We start from the raw sequence: 24,969 nt of genomic DNA, 5'->3' as shown, positions 1-24,969 counted from the left end.
GATGACATCCTACTCAGATCGCCCTCCAAAGAACGGGCAACCAGGGATGTTCTGAAGACCATCCAGACCCTACGCGACCACGGGTTCATAATCAATCTACAGAAGAGTCACCTCGTTCCTTCACAACAGCTGGTGCACTTAGGGGCACTCTTCAACACTGCTCAGAACACAATCTCCCTCCCTCAGGAACGCAGGGCTTGCATTGTCAAACAACTACGCCCCCTCCTAAACAAGCAACAGGAGGACGTCATGACGTTGGCCCAAGCCCTAGGTTCCATGATAGCCTGTCTGGATTGCACCCCCTGGGCAAGGTGGCATTCTCGGCCACTTCAATGGCTCCTTCTTCCATGGCAGGATCACATCATGGGGAGCCAGAAACAACTAATTCCCCTAACGCAGACCGTCAAGGACTCTCTCCTATGGTGGCTCTCTCCTGCCCTCCTCCGGGGGACGCTCCTGACGGAACCCAGCAGAATTGTGGTCACGACCGACGCCAGTCAGAGCGGATGGGGAGCACATTGCCAGGGTCAGATCGTACAGGACTCATGGACAGACTCAGAGAGAATTCTCCCCATCAACTGGCTGGAGCTTCGAGCGGCCTGCCTGGCTCTCTACCACTTTCAACACATCCTCCAGGGCCATCATTTGCTGCTACGGACAGACAACATCACTGTAAAGGCGCACATCAATCGGCAAGGGGGGACCAAATCTTCCTCCCTGATGACAGAGGCCGACCTCCTACTAGCCTGGGCGGAACTCAATTTTCAATCTCTCATCGCCGAACATCTCAAGGGCGATCACAACGAGGTCGCAGATTGGCTCAGCAGGGAGGCATTGGATCCGGGGGAGTGGTCTCTACATCCGGAGGTCTTTCAACAGATCTCCCGGACCCTGGGAGTTCCAGTAGTCGACCTATTCGCGGCTCCAGGCAACAACCAACTTCCTCGCTTCTTCGCAAGGTACCACTCTCCGCTCGAGGAAGCGATAGACGCCCTACACTCCCCCTGGCCGGAAGCCCTCCTTTATGCCTTTCCCCCTGTTCCAATCATTATGAAGGTCCTCCAGAAGCTCCGCCTAGAAAGGAAGGAACTAATCCTAATAGCCCCTTACTGGCCTCGCCGGCCGTGGTTTTCAGACCTTCTGAGTTTGGCAGCAGCCCCTCCGTGGCATCTTCCCAACCGCCCGGATCTTCTACATCAAGGTCCGGTCCTCCATCCAGATCCAAACTGGCTACGGCTAACCGCATGGAGGTTGAACGCTCGAGGCTCGCGGCCATAGGTTACTCCAAGGACGTCCAGGACACCATCTTAGCCTCCAGACGGCCTTCTACAATAAGCATATACCAGTCCACCTGGTCGGCGTTTCTTCGCTGGTCTCTCACCCGTGCCAAGGATCCCATAGAGGCAGGGGTCTCAGAGGTCCTAGAATTCTTACAGGCGGGCCTCTGCATGAAGCTTCGTCCCAGTACCCTCAGGAGACAGGCTTCTGCATTGGCATCTATCCTCCACCTTTCCCAAAGCACAACGGGTCCGGCCCATTTGCACCCCCATTTGTCCAGATTCCTGAGGGGAGCTGCCAACTTGGCCCCTCCCCCCATATGACGCTTCTCCTCCTGGAGCTTGAATCGGGTCCTCAATGCCCTCACCAAGGAACCATTCGAGCCAATCGCCTCGATTCCGTTAAGGACTCTTTCCTTCGAAGTTGCCTTCCTGGTGGCCGTGACCTCAGCCCGCAGAGTCTCAGAGCTGGCCACTCTGTCGGATCGCAAGGAATTTTGCACCTTCAGCGCTGATTCAGTCACCCTCCGACTGGACCCCACCTTTCTCCCCAAGGTCAACTCTTCCTTTCATAGAGAACAGGTGTTGGTCTTTCCCTCTTTTTGTCCAAACCCGGTGCATCCTAAAGAAAAACTCTGGCACAAACTGGATGTACGCAGGGCATTACGAATGTACATCCAACGCACTCGAGCCATTCTCCGGGCCGATACCCTATTCATCTCTTTCCGTACTAACAACCTGGGAGACCGTGTCTCCAAATCCACACTAGCCAGTTGGATTAGATCCTGTATTCACATGGCGTATACAGCCCTCCATCTCACTCCTCCTGGAGGGGTGACTGCCCACTCCACTAGAAGTGCCGCTGCCTCGTCTGCCTTTTCCGCTCACATTCCCCTTTCAGAAATATGCAGAGCTGCCACTTGGTCCTCGTCCACTCCATTCATCAAGCACTATAAAATTCCGGATTTTTCTCAGGATCAGGCGGCGTTTGGGCGCACCGTTCTCCAGCAGGTGGTGTAGACACATCCTCCCATCCCGGATCCTGGTAGCTGCTTGGGCATATCCCTATCTGAGGATCTCCTACTCAGGGGGAAAAGAGACATTGGTCTTACCGTGAAGGTTCTTTTTCCCTGAAGTAGGAGATCCTCAGCCCCGCCCGGATGTGTGTCTGGGTTGGGGCGTAGTCTGACTGGTGTATTCGCTACCTTAACTCATCCTCCATGGTAGGGGTCTCTTTGGGAATGTTGACGAGCTTGCTCCCAGGGCTCCACAGTTTCTTTCCTTCCTCTAGCCCTCTCAGGGTGTGCTGTTCATACCTTCTTGCTGGTGTTGCTCTGTTTTCTTTGTGTATTCTTACAGTTGCTTCCATTTAGAATGAGCTCTCTCCCCCGAAACCTTCACGCCTCACTCATCAGTCCTGGAACTGGGACTGGGTGGTAACCACGCCTTCAATCAAGGTCACATGATTCCAGTTCTGTCTCGAGCATGTGCAGTACATCACCCTATCTGAGGATCTCCTACTTCAGGGAAAAAGAACCTTCACGGTAAGACCAATGTCTCTTTCTGACTCTTTTGCATGCTTTTTGTTTTGTTTTGTTTTTTTACATTTTATATCCTGCTCTTCCTCCAAGGAACCCAGAGCAGTGTACTATGTACTTAGGTTTCTCTCCACAGCAACAACCCTGTGAAGTAGGTTAGGCTGAGAGAGAAGTGACTGGTCCAGAGTCACCTAGCAAGTATCCTGGCTGAATGGGGATTTGAACTTGGGTCTTCCCGGTCCTAGTCCAGTACTCTAACCACTACACCACACTGGCTCTTTCTTCTACTAGAGCGTGGTAACATTTTTGATAAGTTTTTGCCAGTCATCCCTAGTGACTGTCAGTGTTGGCTTGTTGAAACAGTGTGTATTGATTCAAATTTGAAGCCATTATCTTGGCTGTTGAAATAAATGCTGTCATATTTGAAGAACAAAAGAGCAGCACATAGGCTGATACAGCTTTAGCTTGAATAAAAGCCCTCTTTCATAATGGCATGTGCTGCTCGCTCAGCTACCTTACGTTCTGCACAGCTGGTTTTGTCTAAGGTTTGCATTTTCTTAGAAGGTATCCTTTATTTTAGGTAAGGTAGGAAAATAGCTAAAACGCAAGTGTAATAAGGAAGTCCTGTCTAAGAGTGTCATATCTTCAGCTATCAATTGTTCTGTCATGGAATCTATGAGAACATCTTAGGAACTGGCAGGCTAATCCCACTTTGCCAGGTTGTGTATTGTTAAGCCCCTTGAAATAATAACAGAACCACTGGCATTTGCTCATCACCTCTCTCTTTGGGTATCTTGTGAACACATTTCGACTTCCTGCCTCTCTCTGGCTGAAAGAACCAACCATCCAGCAGTTCCAAACTGCCAAGACAAATACACACGTTTCAGTTGTGCTCTATCTTTGTGGAACATGTGTCAGGTTTTTAAAAAGCTGCTTGTTTTAAGGAAGTTACCCTAGTAAGTTGAAAAGCTTTTTCTTCACAATGGAGGCTGAATATTCTAGATTCCTTGAATTTCTCTAGTACAAGGAATGTGAGCTGTGCTAAAGTCGGAAGATCCAAATCTGTTCGTTCAGGCAACAGCCCAGTCTGTGTGTTCTACATGTGCTTTACAGACAGCAGAGTGTTCCTAAGTCATAGTGCTGCTTTCCCTCTTTCTGCCTGCCATGTCAGCATACACATCTGAATCTCAGTGCCAGCATTTAAATGGCCATAACCAGTGTACTCTGCTGAAAAGAGCCCTTGTATGAGTGGTATGTGATTAGCTAGAACAGGGTTCCCCAATCTATAGTCCTCCAGATGTGGCTGTACTACAACTTCCAACACCTCCAGCCACAATTTATTGTGGCTGCGGATGATGAACGTTGCAGTTAATCAACATCTGGAGGACTACAGGTTGGGAACCCCTGAGCTAGAATATGGAGTGCCTTGTATGTGCCTTGTAACCCCATTTTAAAACCAGCAACATAACTGCACAGATATTTACCTGTGAATATTAAGTCAGCTCTACATTAGATTGAAACTCTTCTTGTTTATGAGCAAGAAATTGTTTGCCAGTGCTAAAAGAACCACATGATTATGGTCCACCAGTATAGAGGTGTTTTTCTCAGATGGGTTAGTGGTTTTCTACTGTACTGACTTGAGCAGAGTGATAAAAAGCTAGGCATTGTTTCTTGGACCTCTTGAACTTGAGGATGGGGGTGGGCACGCAATTTTATTTATTTATTTATTTATTTATTTATTTATTTATTTGAAATTTTATATGCCGCCCTTCCAAAAGGCTCAGGGCGGTTTACATTAAAACACCATTAAAATCAATTAACAATTAAAACAGAAATTATAAAATGACATAAAATAATAATTAACAATTAAAACATCATAAAACACAAATTAAATAGCCCAAACAATTTAAAAACAAGTTTTAAAAAGCTGAGAAAGCTTGGTTGAAGAGATGTGTTTTCAGAAATTTCTTAAAAATTGCCAGAGATGGGGAGGCTCGTGTCTTAGTAGGGAGCGCATTCCACAATCTTGGGGTAGCAGCTGAATGCCCGTCTCTGTGTAGCCACCAAACGAGTTGGCCGCAACTGGAGACGGACCTCCTCAAGTGATCTCAATGGGCGGTTGGGCACATAGACGTTCTCTTAAATAGGCCGTCTATTGTGTCCCGTTCCTGACACCTGTATCTGTTCCACGAATGCAGGAGTTCCCAGTGGGGTTCTCAGAGCCGCCCTGGCTCAGCTGTGCTATATGCTCCTCATCTGAGGATTGTTGACTTGAAGCCAACACATCCTCAGTGAGCACTGCAGAAGGAGAGGGGGGAGTGTGAATACCATCCTCCTCTGCTCCTGATTGGCTGGCTACGTGCTGAAGCTCAGCGTATTCTTCCCCTTCAGCCTGACAGGCTTCAGGAAATCGGCATTGAGTACTGCCACTGAAATTAACGGGACAAGTAAACGTGCCCCATTAATTTCAATGACTGCTTATGAGTAACTTGTGGTCTGGTGACTGTAGTGGTCTGTCTCATAGCTCATAACATTTAAGGGTGTTTGGATGTGCATTCATGTGTACACACTCTCACTCACTGTTTATGGGGTACTTGAATGCACCAGAAAGGGTGCATTTGCTTTAAAAAGTTTAGAACTCCTGCACTAATGAATGTGCAGAGAGCCTTGCATAAAGGCTACTGTTCCGTGGGGAAGTAGAATACTGGCACTAGAAGTGGAACAGAGTAGGATCTTTCTGACCCTTCTTCCTACAGACATGCACAAGGAAGCATAAAGTAAACAGTGGCTCTTTCAAAACTTCCTTTGTCGCAAATTGTTTTGGGAGGAAGGGGCAACTGAACTGGTTGTAAAGGGGCAACCAGTTCCACAACTTCATAGTAGAACAGTGATGGTCTGCTGCCTAGGGATATTCTGGCTACACAGATCAGACAGAAAGCACCACCTGCCTCTTGGATCTTATCCCTCCCTGGGACTTCATGTGTCCCAGTTTGGGAACCACCGAACTGGAGAATTGTTAGCCTCTAAATAACATTTTTTATGCAGTTCTGCTCATTGACAAAACAAATTGTGAATTGGTCTCGTTTTGGCAGTCTTCAGCTGTTTCCTCCTTAAACACAAACAATCCACCCTCCAAGAAACTGTTCCTTGAAAAGGAAGATAGTTCAAAATATTGTCAGGCATGTTACTTTGTGCAATATAAACATCTCTCTTAGAAAATATCCTGCTAACAAACGAGTAACAAGGTTGTTTTGGAACGTTGGGTTGCCTGACCTTGACTTGACACACATGTTGGTCACCTCATTTCGAGTATCACACAGCTTTTAAGATTAATGTTTATATTTCATGTATTTAAATGTATCCTGCATTATTCTCAGTGTTCAGGCCAGGTAAAATGTTGGTATTCCTGCCCCCTTTCCAGAAAATGGTTCTGGTTGCTCTACCCTAGACTAAACCATGACCACTAAATACTAGTTAAATGTATGCATTAAACTGAAGGGGTTGGAAGATAAACCTCTGTATGTCTTGTGATAGAGACACTGAGGAGATGGCCAGCATTCCTTTTCATCTACTGGTACCCATTGACCAGAAATGAGAACAGCTTGAACTTCCCTGAAAGTACCTACCAAATCTTACTCCAAGTTCTCAATGTCGATTATATCAAAGACTTCTGAAACATATGATCAGAGCACCGCTTCTCTTGTTAATCTCTGTAGGCCACAATCAAGATCATAGTACCATATACTAATTAGGAACTAATCTGTCATTGTTCCTGGAATCTGATATTGGGTGTACCTGAAGCTGTGACATATGCCAAAAAAGGTCTGGCAGCTAGCTGAGTAATCAGAGTCTCCGTTCAGATCTTGGAATGCTTTATCACTCCAGTTCTATTCAGCTAGTAGAAAATGGAATGGAATGTTACCAGTGTGCTCTCTAATTTTGTTCATCTGTGTGTGGAATGAATTTTGTTCTGGGTGGCAGTATCAAGGCAGTGTTTGCACATGTGGGGCCTTCCTGATTCAACCTGAGCGGGATCTAAAATTGACTGAGCTGACATCAAAAAACGTGTGAACACGGGCACGCTTTAGAGGGAGCACTGGATGTTATTAATTGTTAGCAAAAGTAATTTCATTTCTAAAGTACTGTGCAAAGTTTGTGATCTGCTAATAGAAGTGTAGAATTGGTGCTTGGGAAACAATCAGATTTCAGCTCTGAGCCAGATTTTGTCTGTGACCTTGAGCAATGCATGCCAGTCTTTAATTTCTTCAGTTGATATGGATGTTTGTATAGTACTATACTGAATTGCAGCTTTCGGTGATCTGGAAGTGTTAAATACGCAAAATATTTTTGGCAGGTGAAATTCAGCTTGGAATCTGAGCTATGTGTTGTAGTGGGAAGAACAACCCTATTCTCATACTTGGATTTAAAAAAACACATATGCAAGCAGTCAGCATCTAAACCAGTTTTTTTTAAAGAAAAAAACTATGCTGTGGATTAACCCCCCCACACACCCCCCAAGACATTGACATGGTTTATTGAATAACATTTGGGCTGCTCCCAGACAGTTTAAGAAAGTTAATAATTAACAAAGATGTCCCTAGTTTGATGTGAAATAGATATTTAGTAGGGACTTGCCTTTTCCTCTCCTCTTGGTAGCACTCTGAGGAAAGTCAGGTGAGCATGGTTTGGAGGTTTCAGTTTTTGCTTTATTTTGTGATCTAGGACGTTAAAGCAGTATATGTAATGATGGTAGACAATGGCTGGGTTTAGATGTATTAACCATTGTTAAGAGCCCACACTGTGGTGTGAGCTCCCAGATGTACAGCAGGCAAGCCATGGCTTAGAGCTGCCTTGGTTCTCATCTGATTCATAAGTTCACCCCTGTCTCCATGGTGCAGTAGTCCTCTCGAGGCAACTTCCTCAGTCCGTGATGTAGGCAAGTCTTCACATTTTGCTTAGAACCTTTTGCAGGGGAGTAACAGTAGGAGAGAGGGCACACCCTCAACTCCTGCCTGTGGCTTCCAGCGGCATCTGGTGGGCCACTGTGCAAAACAGGATGCTGCACTAGATGGGCCTTGGGCCTGATCCAGCAGGGCTGTTCTTAACCTTAAATTCTAGTTTAGATGCAGTGGACATTGACCAGAACTGGAATGCTGTTGTTGGTTGAAGCCTGTTTGGCTAGCTTGTCAGCTTGTAAATGTTTGCCTTTTTAGTTTCAGTCTGTATTACTGGTGTTGTTAAATAATGAAATGAAATTGGGTTATTGCTTTGACATCTATATAAGATTTTGGTTTATGCTCCATTTTCAGTGTATATCAAAGTATTTTTAAAAAATTTGAAATGTCTCGATCCCCTTTCACCTTTTTGGAATCCAAGACGTGAAATTGTCTCCAGTTTTTTTAAAAGGGGGTATAAAATTACACTTGTAACAAAAGTTGCAACCAAAGGAACAAATGGAGGATAACTAGACATTTCTATTATTTCTATCATGCCATTAGATAACTAGACATTTCTAACAAGATCTAAATGAAAATATACTGTTAAGCTGTGTCTTAATGCAACTGCTTACCTGGCCAAAGGAAATAATAGATAAATCAATGAGTCCTGTGATACCCAGTAGTGAGCATAAATTGATATCTTTTCAGCAGTAGAATGTCACATAAGCACATGATCCAGGACAGAAATAGATAACTGTTGCTGTAGTGAAGATGCCAGGCACACCACACAAGGCATTAAGTTCATTTGGATGAGATGCAACTATTTATCAGATTTCTGCTAAAGCTTAATCTCAGGCCAGTGTGCCATGGGATTTCATGCAGCATATGTTGGTCTGTGTCTGACTCCAGATTTTCCTTCAATGTTTAACCATTTCAGGGAAGTTGCACGACTTCATACACTTATACTTGCGATTTAAGCAGAAATAGTTTGGGAACAAATTGGACAGAAATACCAATTTGGAGAATAATTTTTCAGCTCAGAAAACATAAATAGCCTTGGAAATGTCTGTTGTGCACAGCAGTGCCAGAAAAGATTTCCCCCCTTACATAGGTCATTGGTGATCCCTGGGTTTGGGGAATTGCATGTTATGCAGATTTGAAAGCCATTAAAGGAAGTTTTGATAGCTGATGAGATAGCTGTGACTGAGATTAAGAAGGGCGAGTCATATGGAAAACTAAAAATAAACATTTCTTGGACTGTAAGTAAGAAATGCTGCATGTAAAGCCATCTATCATGCCAGGTGAAAAGAGTGCAAAGATGATCAAAAGAAAATGCTGGAATGCCTTCTAGTGAGTTTCTCCCTTTGGAAGCATGAAAAAAAATCTTTCTTTTAGTTTTGAGTCGTCGATGTATTAGCTTACTAAATTACTTGAACAGTTAAGCCCAAGCCCTCCACTATAGAAGTTTCATCTAAGGCTGATAAAAGTAAAGTATGGTAAGTTCATTTATGCTTCCACAACTTCCAAATGGTTTTTACATTTGAATTTGGAGATGTGAGAGTGCACCCAGTAACAGAAATGAATGCTGTTGATTCAGAATGTGGGCTGAAGAGCTTGAGACTCCAGCTGATTGATGGAGAGGGGATGCTCATTTATTGCTGGGATCCAAGGAGCCCACAACAATGTTCATGTATCCATGGGGGTCTGGGGCTTGAATTCCTCAAGCAGTAGTCCGTACACCATGCCACATAACAAACCACTTTTGAAACTGAAAAGTTTTAGCTTATGATTTGGCAGAGGGGTCTGTTGTTCAAAGGAAAAAATATTCCCTAAAAAAAAAAATCCCATTGGGCACGCTCAAGCCATTTGGTGCACACAACATATTCTTTGGATCACAGCCCATATGTCGGACTGCAAACGAAAGCTGCCTTGAGTTCTGCTCAGACTTCTAACTGCAGATTTCAGCTTATTTCGACAGATAGGGTTTTTGTACTCTGATCTGAAATAGATGTTAGAGAAGCACATGAAGCTGTTGAATTATTGGAGAGTATATGCTGCAGTTTTGCTCTCTGTATTACTAAAGGTTCTTTGTATTTGGCAACAGCATTTATCTTTCAGCCTTCTTTAAAACAGTGCTTCTTGCAATATCATTTATCCAGCTCAGAAATTAGTGACATCTGTAGGGCAGGTGGTGGAATAAAGCCCTAGGTATGCTTCAGGAGGAATATAGCTGATTCTACAACTATTGCAGAAAGACATTTCTGTTAACTAGCAGATAGAAAGAGCAGTGAGGAGTAGAATCTAAAACTGTGTGCTTCACAGGCTGCAGTATTCTGCACTGCTAACAACCCATGTACATTAGATGTAGTTGGCAAAGAGGGTGGGGAATAGATGAAGTACACTTCCTAATTCTATAGTAACCCAAGAAGACTACCACAGCTCTTCAAAATGGATGCTTGTCAGTTGAGTAGCTGCAGGAAAAATATTCCAAAATGTATTAAATGAACTGAATAAATTAGGAGTATAGGGTTTCATCTGCAGTTTATAAGATTCTACCCATGGCTTTGCATCTCCTGTAAGCTTTTAGAATTGCAGTAGGGAAGGGTTAGTGGAAGGGGAAAGTACCATGGTTTAAAGCTGGCTTAACCCAGGAGGATCAACAAAATTTAAGAAGTTCTTGCTTTTCTTCTCCTCGAACAAGACTTTTGTTTCTACCTCCTTTCTCTCCAAAGTAATGGGGCAGGTAGAGTGACTGTAATGTCTCCTCAATTAAAACACTGAAGTCTTTCAGTTTTGCCTGTTGTTTGCTGTCACAAATTCCGAGAGACACACACCCCATTGACTTGTATACTTTGGCAGTGATGGTGTTACTATCTCAACTCTGTCCTGGAAGTTTGTTTAATCTTAAGGGCAGCATACAAATATATTAAATAAAATTCAAGAACAAATGATTTCATCTCAGAAAGTTCTTTGTGTTCCTATTGGCCATAGTCCCTTCCAGGTCTTTGCTAGGACCCTTTCCTTCTTGTCTCATCATTGCAAATTAATCCACAAAAGTTATTTGCCCACGCAAAATTGTAGTAGTCTGCCTTTTCAGATATAGCTGCCCTGTCTGGTGGTTGGATGGCTGGGGTGGGGGGATCCCCAATATTCCTCTTTACAAAAACCTTTCTGCATGCTTGTTTATAGGCAGTTGTTACTGGTGGGGGCTCTTTGTAAGCCTCCATTGAGGACTCTTGAGAAGACGCCTTCCTTTCCCCCACAACACTAGCAAACCGCTTCCCTGCATTAGATCAGTGGCTTGGAACTTCCCTTTTGTCTCGTCTGCTAAGGAACATGTACAAGTCTGCCATGGAGCTCTTGTGCATTGTAGAGGATTCTTGGCCACATTTTGTGGCATGCAATTGGTTCATGTGGAGTGCCATCTGTGCCTCTTGAACTCCACTATAGCCTCACACTGAAAGGTGACCCTTGAACACATCCACCATCTCTGCAGCTGTGTGTTCTCTCAGGCAATGCACAGTATGGCCAAATCATTCATGGAATCTTGCCTGTCATTATTAGGGATGGGCCCGGACCGGTCCAGACCTTGGTGGGGGTAGCTTTAAGAGCGGCGGGAGGGTTTACTTACCCCTCCCGCTGCTTTCCTGCTGTGGTGCCGTAATCTTCAAAGTAATTGGGGCGGCAGGATACCTCCCTGCCGCCCCTCCCCCGCCGCTGGTCTGCAAACCTCCCAGGAGTGCTTTGCGGGTGCGCGCATGTCAGAAACGTGAAGCACGTGCACGATTTTGCAGCCAAGCAGGGAAAGGGGCGGCACGAGCCCGCACAGGCGAGCAGCAGCCCGCAGGAGCCGCCGGAGGCACAAGGTGAAGGAGGTCCCGGGCGGGCCCCGCTGGCGGCCGCAATGAGCAACAACTAGCAGCAGCCGCCGCTGCCGTGGGTCACCAACGTGGGCTCGCTGCTGCTGGCAGGAGGGAAAGGACAGAGCAGGGCTCGGTGGGAGGCCTTGGAGGGGAAATGGAGGCGAGAGGAGAAGGAAAGCTCAAACTCAAAAACTGGATGAAAATTTAAGGTGCGTCTTATAGTCTATAGCGTCTTATAGTCCATAAAATACGGTAACTGGAGACACATGCTGCTAGTGAGGGCAATTCTTTGTGGAGAGCACCCTGAACACACATACAACTCAGTCCAGTCCAAGTTCCACTCCCTTCTCTTGCTCATCCTTCTTCCAATCAGAGTGTTTACTAAGCAAGAATTTTTCAGCATACATGGGAGGGAGTTTTCTTTTTAAAAAACTGTGCCTTGGGGTTGTAATATGGCCTGATCATTTTGGTAGAGATGGTTGCCTGCAGCAGTCAGGTGACATTTTCTTTCTTATAAAGTACCTTCAAAAGGAGAAGAGAACTAAATTGGGCTCTAACAAATCTACCTCATTTTAGTTCTGTTCTAATGTGTCTGTAGTTGCAGATTTTTTTAAAAATAGGAACTAAAGCTTCCCTGATGGTGGTTACTCTGAACAGCAAAAACTAGTCTGGTCAGTTTTTGTTTTGCAGTGATTATATGCTGTATGCTTCATGCTGTTTCTGATCCCATTTGCTCTTTCATGACCTTTTCCTACTTCCTCAGTGCTCTTTGTATGAGCAAGCCTTTTGCTGCGATTCCTACAACATTTCCATTGGACCAGGGCCAGTGTGGCAGTTTGTTTGCAGTTCTGTGTGCTCTTCTACCTTGCTATCAACACTTCTGCCATAGTTCATCGTGATCTCTGTCATTTTCCTTCCATTACTGCAGAAACTTCAGCTAGGCATTGCTCTTCTCAGGAGGAATGAAGAATACCAGGCATCTTGCAGTTGCTTAACTGAGCTGGAGTGAAGTGCTGCTTTGACTTTTTCTCTTCTGCCATCCATCCACACAATTGCCCTGAGCCAGGTGTCCCGCTTGCTCTGTGGCAGGGCTGGCTATGCATTTTACTGCAGCTTCCCTTCCAGTGTGTTACTGGGGTATGGTATTGACAAAAGGGGTACTCTGTAGTGATCATGCATGTTCTCCTAAGTTGGTGAGAGCACACATTAAACTTGGAACTTGCTGTGGGACATGGGCACGTTAATGTGCAGAGAGCAATGGCAATACCCACTTTGCCACTCCCAGGCTTCTTGAAGGCGTGGCATATTCCACCCCCGCTTCTTGTCACAAGCACATTGTTCTACATAAAGTGATATATTATGGTACAACATCTTCCATCCCCATTTTGGATTACTGCACAGAATTAAGCTTTGTAGTCATACCTAGAGAACTAACAGTCCTTGATCATTCATGCTAGAAAAAGTAAATATCTATTGGTTTGCTCTTGGCAGGATGTTAAGAGAATCTGAACAAAATAATCACTACTATTGTGATTACCAGAATTGGATTCCATAAATATAGTAAAAAAACTACTGTTCCCTTAGGAAGTTTATATTTCTCTGAAACTGAAGAGCAAAATGCGAAATTGTGGATTCTTCAAGAAAGACAGCTTTCTGAAGGCCACTTGTATGGGGTCTTACACACAAACACTTCTGTGTGTGATCAGCTTGGGGGTAAATTAGATGTGATGATGGCAGACCTGTTTTGCTTAAACTGAGCCTGTCCCAATTGCATTTGAAATAGGGGATTGGGTGGGTTTGGAATAAAACAGACATGCAGGTGTAGGGCACTAAATGCTCCTGACATATCTGACTTAGCTGCCCTCACCTTATCATCAGAGGGTTCTGATAGCTAAGTGGGTTCAGTTAGAAGACAAGCATTTGGGTGGAGACTACAGGGAGGTAAGTGAAACACAAGGATGAAGGTTCAGTTCCTCTTGCGCTATACTTTAAAAGAACCCTCTCACCTCATTTCATCTGCAATTGAAGCAAATCCAAGTTTGAACAAATTTCCTGTTTCCATTATTGTGAGCCCTTTGGAGACAGGGAGCCATTTTATTTATATCTATGTAAACTGCTTTGGGAACTTTTGTTGAAAAGCGGTATATAAATATTCTTCATATTCCCATTTGTATTCATGTCTGGTTTGGCCCTGAGTGTGTTTGTAATTGTTTTTCTCCTATATTCATGTTGTGACAGCCTTTGAGAAATGCATTCTCATGTCAGTTGCAATAGAGTGGCTTGAGATGCACTTGAAGACACAGCCAAAGACTTAATGACATGGATAAAACTGCAATAGCCTGAAAACTTGTGCTCTGAATGGGCAAATCTGGGGGAAATTTCATGTGTGTATTTCTTAGCCATGATGTCTAAATGACCTCTCCATAAAATATATCTCTGAATGCCAGATGCTGAAGACAAATAGGGAAAGTTGTGAGCTTCTCAGAGGCACCTGGCACTGTTGGAAATGGGATGCTGAACTTGATGATCTCTAGGTCTAACCTAGCAGAGTGCTGCTTGGGTACTTTTTACCTATGTGTGTGTGTACGTGCACTCTCTCTTCTCTCTCTTTCTCTCTCTAATGGAATACTCTGAACTGTATCATTAGCAGAATGCTAATTATGGACCAAGTTATTGCTGGATTCAAAACTAGCAAGGACTCTTTGCAGATGAGAGAACTGCTATGTCTGTTACTAACTTAGAAACTTTCTCCTTGAAATGTGGAGACAGTACCCTTAAATGGAGGCAGAGAGCGATTTTGATTTCTTTCAAATTGCATTCAGTCAATCATGTTGAACACAACTTAAAGCTCATGTAATGGTGTACAAGTTGCTGATAGTGTGGAGCTGTCCTTAATGATGTTTGAATGTTTTCTGTTCGCAGTTTTAAAAAACAGAATACGCATAGTGAAGACACTTATTTTTGCGTGTCAACCACCTCAATTGTGTTGATTTCTTTCTGCCACTGAAAACAACTCCAAGAACTAGTGCTGTCTGCATCTACTGCAGTTCCTGAGGAGCACTCTGTTTCTTGGTTCTGTATCATAAATGGTAGTAGTTAGAGACAAACATTCTTGTTTCTGGATAAGTGTCTTGTGGTGGTCTTTCTGGCCGTTGTCCCACCCTTCCAACTCTATTATCGGCTTTTTTCCATTAACCACAACAGGCAGGCATGCAATATATCTGTTTAGACTGCAGCACAACTAATGAATTTTTAATCAATTAATCATGTTAGTTTTAGTCTATTGATTAACCTAGTGATTAAAATGGCTTTATCCATGTAGGTAAAAATACTTCTGAAGCAAGAAGTGTATTTTTTTGTTAGGTGATGTGTGCATGTATCATAGCAGGCATCATCTTAAGAGATATTCCCTCTTGTGTGAGAAGAATGGAGGAATCTTGTAAGATGGCATTTGTGGTTTTTATAAGCACACATTGAACATAATAGTTAAAAAAATCACTTTCTGATTAATTGGTCACACCTTAAAGTATGCATAATCTATGTATCTAATGATGTTGCACACTCTCTAGAGAGGGTGCATAACACTAGCCATTGTGTATATTACTAGGCACCACAGAGAATGTCAACAAACACCATCAGCAAAGTAGTTTATATATTGCCCAAGCAACATACAAATTCATTCACTAATCAGCATGTGAAATAGTTTTCTTTTGCCATCATCTGGTTATGCACACTGCCTAGAGAACCTACACAATTCTCTGTCCATGCTGCTAATGCGTGCACATGCTTTACAACATCTGGTAAATGTGCACATTGATCAGTGTTGAGCAGATTCTATGCTGATGCTCTCTTTTAGCCTCACACCTTTCATACATACCTAATTTCTGGTGCTAATTAACTTTCAAGTACTTACAATTCTGTCTCAAACCTTGCGCTCTAATTTTTCTGTCATCTCCCCCCCCCGCCCCCATCTAATATTTAAGCTGTCCTTGTGCAAATCTGTATCAGTGGTATCTGTGTGTGGTGTTTCATGAGTGCAGTTGTGTAAATTTGGCTTTATTTTAGGGAGAAAAAATGCCAAACCTCTAATCCCAAGGAAGAAAATATGTATACAGGGAATAAATGAAGATGTGGGCTAGGATTGAGAGCAATTGGATGGGAATATGACAGGAAAATAGAGATTGTACAAGAGCTGGTGTGGTTTAGTGTCTGAGCTGCACATTAGGACTTCAGTGGTTCTCCATGCACATTCCCTGCTAATTGAGCAAAGAGGCGCCTTTTAAACTGGTGGTCCCCTTATATTTGTAGCAGGAGAGCAACTAGCCTTATTTAACCACAACATGGCATCTCTCCCCCACCCTCAATGACTGTTGCTGATCTACCTTATGTTTCTTTTTAGATTGTGAGCCTTTTGGGGACAAGAACCATCTTATTTATTTATTTATTTTCCTAGGTAAACTGCTTTGAGAATTTTTGTTGAAAAGCTGTATATAAATTAGTAGTAGTAGTTCTCTAAGCAGCCATAGGCAAGCCATTCCCCAGTTGCAATGTGGGGATACTTATATTACAAGTTTGGATTACATTAAGCAGAGGTGTAGCAAGGTTGGAGTGGGACCTGGGACAAAAACTGAAGACGGGCCCCTGCGCCCACCCCCGAAGATCTTCAGAGGGCTCCGCGGGAGAACTCCTGAAGGGTGTTAGCTTCTGAAGTGGTTGAAAGTAAGTGCTTTGCTTTCATGTCTTTTATTCTGAGTTTGTCTGGCATCAGTGCTCAAATGGAGAGCAGCAGGTACAGTACCCCTACCACAGACCATTGAGTTCAGCACCATTTTGAGTCGCTGGGGCTGTTTTAGTATTGCACAGACGGCAGGTACCCTGTTAAGTCTTCAGCGTTCCAGTCTGATGTCTGTTTCCAGTAGCACTTCTGTTGAAGGTGCGGAAATCTAATTAAACCAGTCACGCAGAAGCAGTGGAAGGAGGAACGCTAAGCTATTTCAGGATTGATAAAGAAAATGATAGCAGGATGAGAAGTGTGTTTCATTGCACTCGCACAGCAAAGCCACGTTGATGAGTGCAGTCTTGGGGCTACTCTGCACGTGTGCTGAACATGAACACACATTCTGGTCCATTAGGTGAGGTCACATTTGTGTTGTACTAAGAGCCAACCTGCACATTCAGGAAAAGCACATAATGACCGCCTGGGATTGTTCCAAGTGTGAATAGGAGGATTGCATGTTTAAATGTTCTCTCAGATAAAATAGACAAAAGCCTTCTTCCTGACGTGCTGTCTTTCTATGGACAGGGAGGTTTTTTTAACCTGGGGACAGGTTAGGGGCGGCAGGGAGGTTGTATTATCCAAATGGCTGAATAGTTCTGAAGAACTCAAAAGCTTGCTGCTCATGATTCGTTTTCATTTTCATTGGTCCTAATAAGGATATTTCTAAGTCAGGGGTGGACAGCCTTGGCTCTCCAGCTATTGAACTGCAGCTCCCATCTTCCCCAACCACAATAAATTATAGCTGTGGATGATGGGAGTTGCAGTTCAATAACAGCTTGGAGAGCCAAATTTGCCTACCCCTGGGCTAGTCTGTAGATACAAGGCAGCTCCACAGTGCTTATTAGGCAGGAAGTGCTCTCTTCTGTCAAGTTGGCTCCTTTCTTCTATAAATACGTTAACCAAATACTACTTCTAATAGTAACAGGCACATTTTAAAAATCATGCTATACATCAGGGATAGGCTGCAGGTAGACAATCTGTTGCTGGACGGCCTAGTGCTTCCTGTTTGCCGAGATCTTTGGAACAGATGCTGAGCTCAGTGGTTCGCGATTTGATAAACCAAGCCACTTCTTAGGTTCTTAAGAATGCATACTATGTGGAAGACTACATCAGCCCACCCCACTATATGTCACATGTAACATCCCATAGAAGTTTCAGGATAAAGTGGGGTGTTTGGGTATTTGGATTTTCTAGGTTTGTAGCACACTTGAGGGCTTGTGCATTCATATAACTCCCAATTCTTTGAGGGAGGAAATGGGATCGTGTGCTTCTTGTTCTCCAGTGGGATCTTGGGCCTTGTTAAGATCATTAATGCTTTTCTGAGAGAGGACAGGATGCCTCCTTGTCTCATGGAGGCACTCTTGAAGAGGCCTGTATTGGATTCCTCAGAATTGGGCAATTATAGGCCTGTCTCCAGCCTCCCATGGTTGGGCAAGGTGATCAAGAGGTTGGTGGTGTCTCAGCCCCAGGCTGTCTTGGAGGAAGAGGATTATCTGGACCTATTTCAAACTGGCTTTTGGGCAGGTTATGGTGTTGAGATGGCCTTGGTCGGGCTGTTGGATGGTTTCCAATTAGGAATTGACAGGAGGAGTGTGACTCTGTTGATTCTTTTGGATCTCTCGGCAGCTTTTGATACCATCGACCATGGTATCCTGGGCGCCTGAAGGAGTTGGGAGTGGGAGGCACAGCTTTGCAGTGGTTCCATTCCTGCCTCTCGGGTAGGTTCCAGATGGTGTCACTTGGAGACTGTTGCTCTTCAAAACAAGAGCTCCGGTATGGAGTCCCATAAGGCTTCATACTGTCTCCAGTGCTTTTTAACATCCACATGAAACTGCTGGGAGAGATCGTCAGGGGATTTGCTACAGGGTGTCATCAATATTTATTTATTTTATTCGATGTCTATACTGCCCTTCCAAAAATGGCTCAGGGCGGTTCACGCAGAGAAATAATAAATAAATAAGATGGATCCCTGTCCCCAAAAGGTTCACAATCTAAAAAGAAGCATAAGATATACACCAGCAACAGTCACTGGAGGTACTGTGCTAGGGGTGGATAGGGCCAGTTGATCTCTCCCTGCTAAATAAAGAGAATCACCATGTTAAAAAGGTGCCTCTTTGCCAAGTTAGCAGGGGCATATGCTGATGACACCCAAATCTATTTCTCAATGTCAACTTCATCAGGAAATGGCCTAACTTCCCTAAATGCCTGCCTGGAGGCAGTAATGGGCTGGATGAGGGAGAACAAACTGAGGCTGAATCCAAGCAAGATGGAGGTACTCATTGTGGGAGGTCAAGACTTAGGAAGTGGTTTAGATCTGCCGGTTCTGGATGGGGTTGCACTTCCTTGGAAAGAGCAGGTACGTAGTCTGGGAGTACTTCTGGACCCAAACATCTCCCTGATTTCTCAGGTTGAGGTAGTGGCCAGGAGTGCTTTCTATCAGTTTTGGCTGATTCATCAGCTGTGTCCATTTCTGGAGATAAACAACCTTAAAAGAGTGGTGCATATGCTGATAACATCCAGGCTTTACTACTGCAATGCACTCTACCTTGGGCTGCCTTTGTATGTAGTTCAGAAACTGCAGTTAGTACAGAATGCAGCAGCCAGGTTGGTCTCCGGGGTTGCCCGACAGAGATCACATTACACCCATTTAAAAAGAATTACACTGGCTGCCAATAAGTTTCCAGGTGAAATACAAAGTGCTGGTTATTACCTATAAAACCCTAAACGGCTTGGGTCCAGGGTATTTCAGAGAGCGCCGCCTTCTTCATCAACCCCATCGCCTGTTAAGATCATCTGGGGAGGTCTGGTTGCGGTTGCCAGCGGTTCCGTTGGTGGTGACTCAAAACGGCCTTTTTGGAGTTGCCCTGGGACTCTGAAACATGCTTCCTAACGAAAAGAGTCTTCCCTTCTCTGAATGTTTTTAAGAAGGACCTAAAAACATACATCTTTAGTCAGGCTTTTAGTTTATCGTTCTAAAGCTTTGGTTTTAGAGTTTTTATTGTATTTAAAATGGTTTTAATTATGTTAATGTGTTAATTTGTTTTATATTGTGAACTGCCCAGGGACTTTTTCTGTGTGGGGCGGTATATAAATGTACTAAATAACAAACAAATAAGTTGGCACCAGCCTTGGCCATAGTTAATGGTAACTAGCATCTGTTAGTAACCAGCAGGGTTGGATGAGGGAGTGTGGGATTCTAAGCCCTGCTCGCTTAGTCATAGTATGAGTGTATCTGTAAGAAGCTCTGCACCAGAAGCCGCTTCGTTTGAACGCTTATGAGCCAGAGGATGTCCTGATTTCAGCATTTTGTATAAGTATTTCCTTTTAAGGAAGCTGATTTTTAGCTTATCATATACCCAGCTGCCTCAACTTACTGCCCTTAGTGCAACTGATAAGCTTGCTAGATTTTCTTCTTCTTACTGAAAACTAAAACAAAAAAGTATATTTTTTTCTAGTCACAAATGGCCATAAGCATCAAAGCTGCTTACTGGCGGTCTTTCTACCAGTATGTTGTCTTCACAGGTGGCAGATAGTAAAACCTCTACAGTTCAGTTCCATTTAAAAAGCAGTGGTGGTGGCAGCAACACCCAGAACTTCAAATCGGCTTAGAAAATGCCTAAAACTGTCTGTGGTGTGTCTCCAGAGCCACATAGTGGTGCGGAGGTACTCACCTTCCATCCCATGAGTCACTAAACTGGCCGATAGGGATGTGCATGGAACTGCGGCTGGGTGGTTCGGAGGCCCCGGCATTGGCACTTATCCCTCCCTCCACTTCTGCCCCGCTGGCACCGTATTTTTCTAAAAACCTTTGGGGCGGAAGCATGCCCCCTGCCACCCCATTGTCCTCATTGGCTAGAAGTATCAGGCGCGTATGCGCCCGTTGCATGGGCATGCATGTATGGCAGACAAGTATGCGCACGCACGCAACAGGCGCCTGCACGCCTGGTACTTCCAGCCGATGAGGGCAAGGGAGTATGCTGCCACCCCGAAGGTTTTTAGAAAATTACGGCGCTGGCGGGGGGAAAGCAGTGGGAGGGGTAAGTGCACCCTCCCCCCTCCCTTAAAGTGCCGACCCCGGGGCCTCCAAACGTTGAACCGGCCCCAGCCTCCGAACCAGTTCGTGCACATCCCTGCTGGCCAAGTAGAGGGAGGGAAGTTATAATTACCGGTTGACTATCATGGTTTCTCTTATAGCTTTCATGGCTTGCTGTAGTAAAGAATAAAAGCAGATAATGTTGAGTAGACCAGCTCAGCCTTGGTGGGATGGAGAGGACCTATCAATTCCATGCTAAAGAGTCTGCACATGTGGCGCTCTGGCTGCTAATATTTTTCCCTTTGCATTTTTGCATTTTTCCCTTTGTTATCTTGCATTTTTCCCTTTGTTATCTAAAAGTAGTGAATTTGAATTGCGCAAGAGAAGCCTTCTCACTGCTTGAGTTGTTTGTAACCAAATATGGGTGGAGTTTGATAACTTCTCTCTCTCTCTCTCTCTTTTTTTTTGCAGTGCTTTGTGCCAAGAACCTTGCAAAAAAAGATTTTTTCAGTAAGTAGCTGGCAAATGCCTATACATTCTTTGGTGCTAAGCTTTTTCACCTCCGTGTGCATATTTAAGCTATTATACTGATGCCCTCTCCTTGCATGCTTTTATTAGGGGCATTTAAGGATAGCTTCTTGTGAATCAACTGCAATCTCTGCTATGCAGACCATGTCGTGTGGGGCTGTGCTTTTCCCTGAGCGCCAAATGCTTTCACTCTGATCCCGATTCTGCCAGCCATGGCCAAATAATTAACTTCTGCCCACTTCTGCTTCCCCTTTGTCTAAACCAGGAATGATATAAGGCATGACAGCCACCTACTCTGACGTGGTAATATCAAGTCATGGTGACTTTGCCAATTTGAAAATTGACATGAGAAACGGTGTCACATGCAGAAGGTGGTATCCTGATCTGGCAAAGCCTGGTGTGATAGACTGAAATTCATACCAAAGAGACCTGGGAGTAGATGGCCTTGGCTGAAATAGTCGCTTGGTGTTCTTGGAACTTCAATTTACTTCTAAAATGCTATACCATAGAATTGTTGATGCATTCTTCTTCTTGGGAAATTGTCATCTTCTGCTTAGTGGGCAAAACCTTTTGAGCGGAGGAACGTCTGGGCTCCTAACCTCTCTTAATATCCTCTGTGTAGTTGATCCGTTGCCAGCTGGCTGTTTTTCTGCCAGCTGATTGGGGACAGACCAGGCTTTAGCTAACATTAGTCCTCACTAGTGGGTGACGTGGCTTTTTTGTAATGAGAGTGTCTTTCTGATTCCCTGCAGGGCTTCCTGACCCATTTGCAAAGGTCGTGGTGGATGGGTCCGGCCAGTGCCACTCCACTGACACTGTGAAGAACACATTAGATCCCAAGTGGAACCAGCACTATGATCTGTGAGTTTCCTGTTTTGCATAGAAACCTAGGACACTGCCTTATAGTGAGTCAGGCCATTGGTTCATCTAGCTCAGAATTGTCTACACCAGGACTTTTCAACCTGTGTTCCTCTTAGATGTTGCTGGACTACAACTCCAGTCATCCCCAGCCACAACGTATTTTGGCTGGGGATGATGGGAGTTGTACTTCAGCACCATCTGGAGGAACACAGGTTGGGGAGCTCTGGTCTGCACTCATTGGCAGCAGCTCTCCAAAGTTATAGTCAGGAGTCTCTCGCGGCCCTTTCTGGAGATACTGTCACGGATTTAACCTGGGACCTTCTGCATGCAAGCATGTAGCTGCTCTTCCACTGAGCTATGGCCCTATCACCTATGGGGAATATCTTACAGCACTCACATGTAGTCTCCCATCCAAATGCAAATCATGGCAGACTTGCTTAGCAAAGAGGACCTTTCATGCTTGCTACCAAAAGACCAGCAATTCGTAGAAGTTAGCCAAGGGGGTCCAGGTAGAAAATATGTGTTCATGACCGCCTTTCAACATTTTAGCATAGCAGAATAAGAAGCTGCCTGATACCAAGTCAGACCATTGATCCATCTAGCTTAGGTTTGTGTCCACTGACTGGCACTGGCTCTCCAGGGTTTCAGACAAGGATCTTTCCATGCCCAAGCTGAAGATGCTAGGGATTGAACCTGGCACTTCCTGCAAACAGAGCATGTGATCCTCCATTGAGCTATGGCCTCATGTATCATCTTTCACTTTTTAGAGACAACGGATCCCAAGTGGAGCCAGAACATGATTGTTTAATGACTTGCAAGTCTTTCACACTTATTCAGCTGTTACTTTAAAATATCCAGGCATTGGTTACACAACCCAGACACTTTGGCCATGGTCCAAAGAACTCCTTTTAGTCTACCCAAAGCCCTGAGCATGCTCAGTTGGATTTTTAACTTATTAAATAGCAACCACCCACGTTCTGTCAGTCACTTTTGAAATCCCTTCCATTTCAAAAGTGGGTTTCCCCCCATGGCCTTGAGGTTTGGAGCAAGACAGGACTGGACTAAGACTTTGGCGCCTCCCAGCAGCTGGAACTAGCCTCACCTTGAACTCAGTCCTGTCTTCTCCAGCTTGCTCGGTGCACAACCCATCCTCCAGGACGACCTCCTACACTGGGGGAAAACCCATGTCCAAAGACAGGCACATGCAGAACTAGTTGCACAACTTGTTTGGTTCTGTCCACAGATGGGAAGCATCACCAGTCCTGCCTCCTGAGGCTAAAACATGGTGTATTGATGGGATAACTCAAAATTCCAGGAGGGAGGCAGAGTCTCTGTACCCTAATGAACTTAGCACTCCAGAATTTGTAATAAGGCTGTCTTTAATTAACAAGGGTTGCTACATTATCAGTTTAACATGCTGTGTAAAATTATAGTGATCTGATGATTAATTACATGTTTCTATATTTGATAAAGTGCGGCATGACCAAAGCATTATTAAAATGAGCTCATTCCTCATAAAAATGTAAATGTGGTGCCGTAGCAATGGTTGAACCTCAGCTAAATGCCTTTCTCGAACTGATCCTTCCAGATATGTTGGGAAGTCAGATTCTATCACCATCAGTGTTTGGAACCACAAGAAAATTCACAAAAAACAGGGAGCTGGCTTCCTGGGATGTGTCCGACTTCTTTCCAACGCCATCAGCAGGCTAAAAGATACCGGATGTAAGCTTCTATTACTTACCAATGTTTGCTAAGATTGACAGTAATTTGTGTGTGAGTACTGAATGTTGTTTGCTAGTTGAGTACTTCCTTGGGTTAAGATTTTTTTTTAATTGTTCACTTGCAGACCAGCGTTTGGATCTATGCAAACTAAACCCCACAGATACTGATGCAGTACGAGGCCAGATAGTGGGTAAGAAGAGACCGTTCCTGTCTTTGTAGCAAACAAAAATAGTAGCTTTTCCCCTTTAACTCTTGGATACAGAGGAGAAAAGATAAAGATGCAGTTGGGTGACTGTAATATGCTATGTGTGGGGCTGTCCATGAAGACTGATTGGACACTTTGTCTTAGGATATTTATATACCACTTTGCAACAAGAAAATTAGCAAAGCAGTTTATATAGCAGAGAAATTAGGGGAAGGAGGTTCACTGTCCCCAAGGGGCTCACGATCCCTAAAAACAAAAAATCTCAAGGGGAAACAGCAACAGCCACTGGAAGCCCCTGGTGGCGCAGTAGTAAAACTGCCGCCCTGTAACCAGAAGGTTACAAGTTCGATCCTGACCAGGGGCTCAAGGTTGACTCAGCCTTCCATCCTTCCAAGGTCGGTAAAATGAGTACCCAGAATGTTGGGGGCAATATGCTAAATCATTGTAAACCGCTTAGAGAGCTCCGGCTATAGAGCGGTATATAAATGTAAGTGCTATTGCTATTGCTATTGCTATTGCTAAGAGCTACCCTACTCTACTCTCCCTCTGCTAAATATAAGATTGCCAGCATCTGAAAGCTGCCCCATTTGCTGCCTTAGCAGGGGGCTTCACTAGATTTGGTCCAGAATATGGCTGCCCATTATTTATTTAGGTTAGCAACTTGATCCATGTAACACCCGAGGTTGATCACTGGTTACCAGTCTCTGGGCAAAGTTCAGGTGCTGATTTTACCCTGGGCCCAAGTGGTTGATGGCTTGAAAGCTCCTCTTGGAGAGTTCCTTTCCCACATGGACCTCCCTGTGAAGACCTTGGGGTTGAGCTATCCTCCTGCATGTGTGATACATTTGTATCCTAGGAACAGTGTGCTTTCCTTCGGAAAGACACTTCCACAACAGGCCTGCAAAGCTAGCTGATTTGCAGTTCTTAGAAAGCAAGTTGAAACTATGATTTTAGAGTCATCTTGGGGCTTAACAGAGATTAATTGTGGCAAGCTTAATTGTGTTCACAATGCAAAACCGGTTGGAAAGAAACTGCATGTGGTATACATTCCTGTTTTGAGTGCAGAATGTCTTATAAGAATAGCTTTGGAAAAGACCTATTTTATGAGCCACAATTTAAAAGGTGGAGACCAGTGTTCTCTCTAACAGGGATCCCCATATGTAGTTGACTACAACTCTCATAATCCCCAAGCAAAAGCCATTGCAGCTGGGGATTCTGGGATGTTGAC

At 44.4% G+C, this 24,969-nt stretch overlaps 1 protein-coding gene across 5 annotated transcripts in view; it reads left to right on the top strand.

The window, feature by feature from the left end:
- Positions 1–24,969, top strand: part of SMURF1 (SMAD specific E3 ubiquitin protein ligase 1) — a 67,145-nt gene that overhangs the window by 16,908 nt on the left and 25,268 nt on the right. For all 5 annotated transcript variants that reach the window (XM_053276207.1, XM_053276206.1, XM_053276211.1 and 2 more), the window contains 4 exons: positions 20,897–20,935; positions 21,706–21,814; positions 23,403–23,536; positions 23,661–23,726. In XM_053276207.1, coding sequence (XP_053132182.1) covers positions 20,897–20,935; positions 21,706–21,814; positions 23,403–23,536; positions 23,661–23,726 — 348 coding nt within the window. The remainder of the gene's footprint in view (positions 1–20,896; positions 20,936–21,705; positions 21,815–23,402; positions 23,537–23,660; positions 23,727–24,969) is intronic.

Source organism: Hemicordylus capensis, chromosome 13 (genome assembly GCF_027244095.1).
Source record: "Hemicordylus capensis ecotype Gifberg chromosome 13, rHemCap1.1.pri, whole genome shotgun sequence".
Classification (NCBI taxonomy): domain Eukaryota; kingdom Metazoa; phylum Chordata; class Lepidosauria; order Squamata; family Cordylidae; genus Hemicordylus; species Hemicordylus capensis.
Note: the sequence above shows the minus strand (reverse complement) of the source record. Positions and strands in the feature narration are given on the sequence as shown.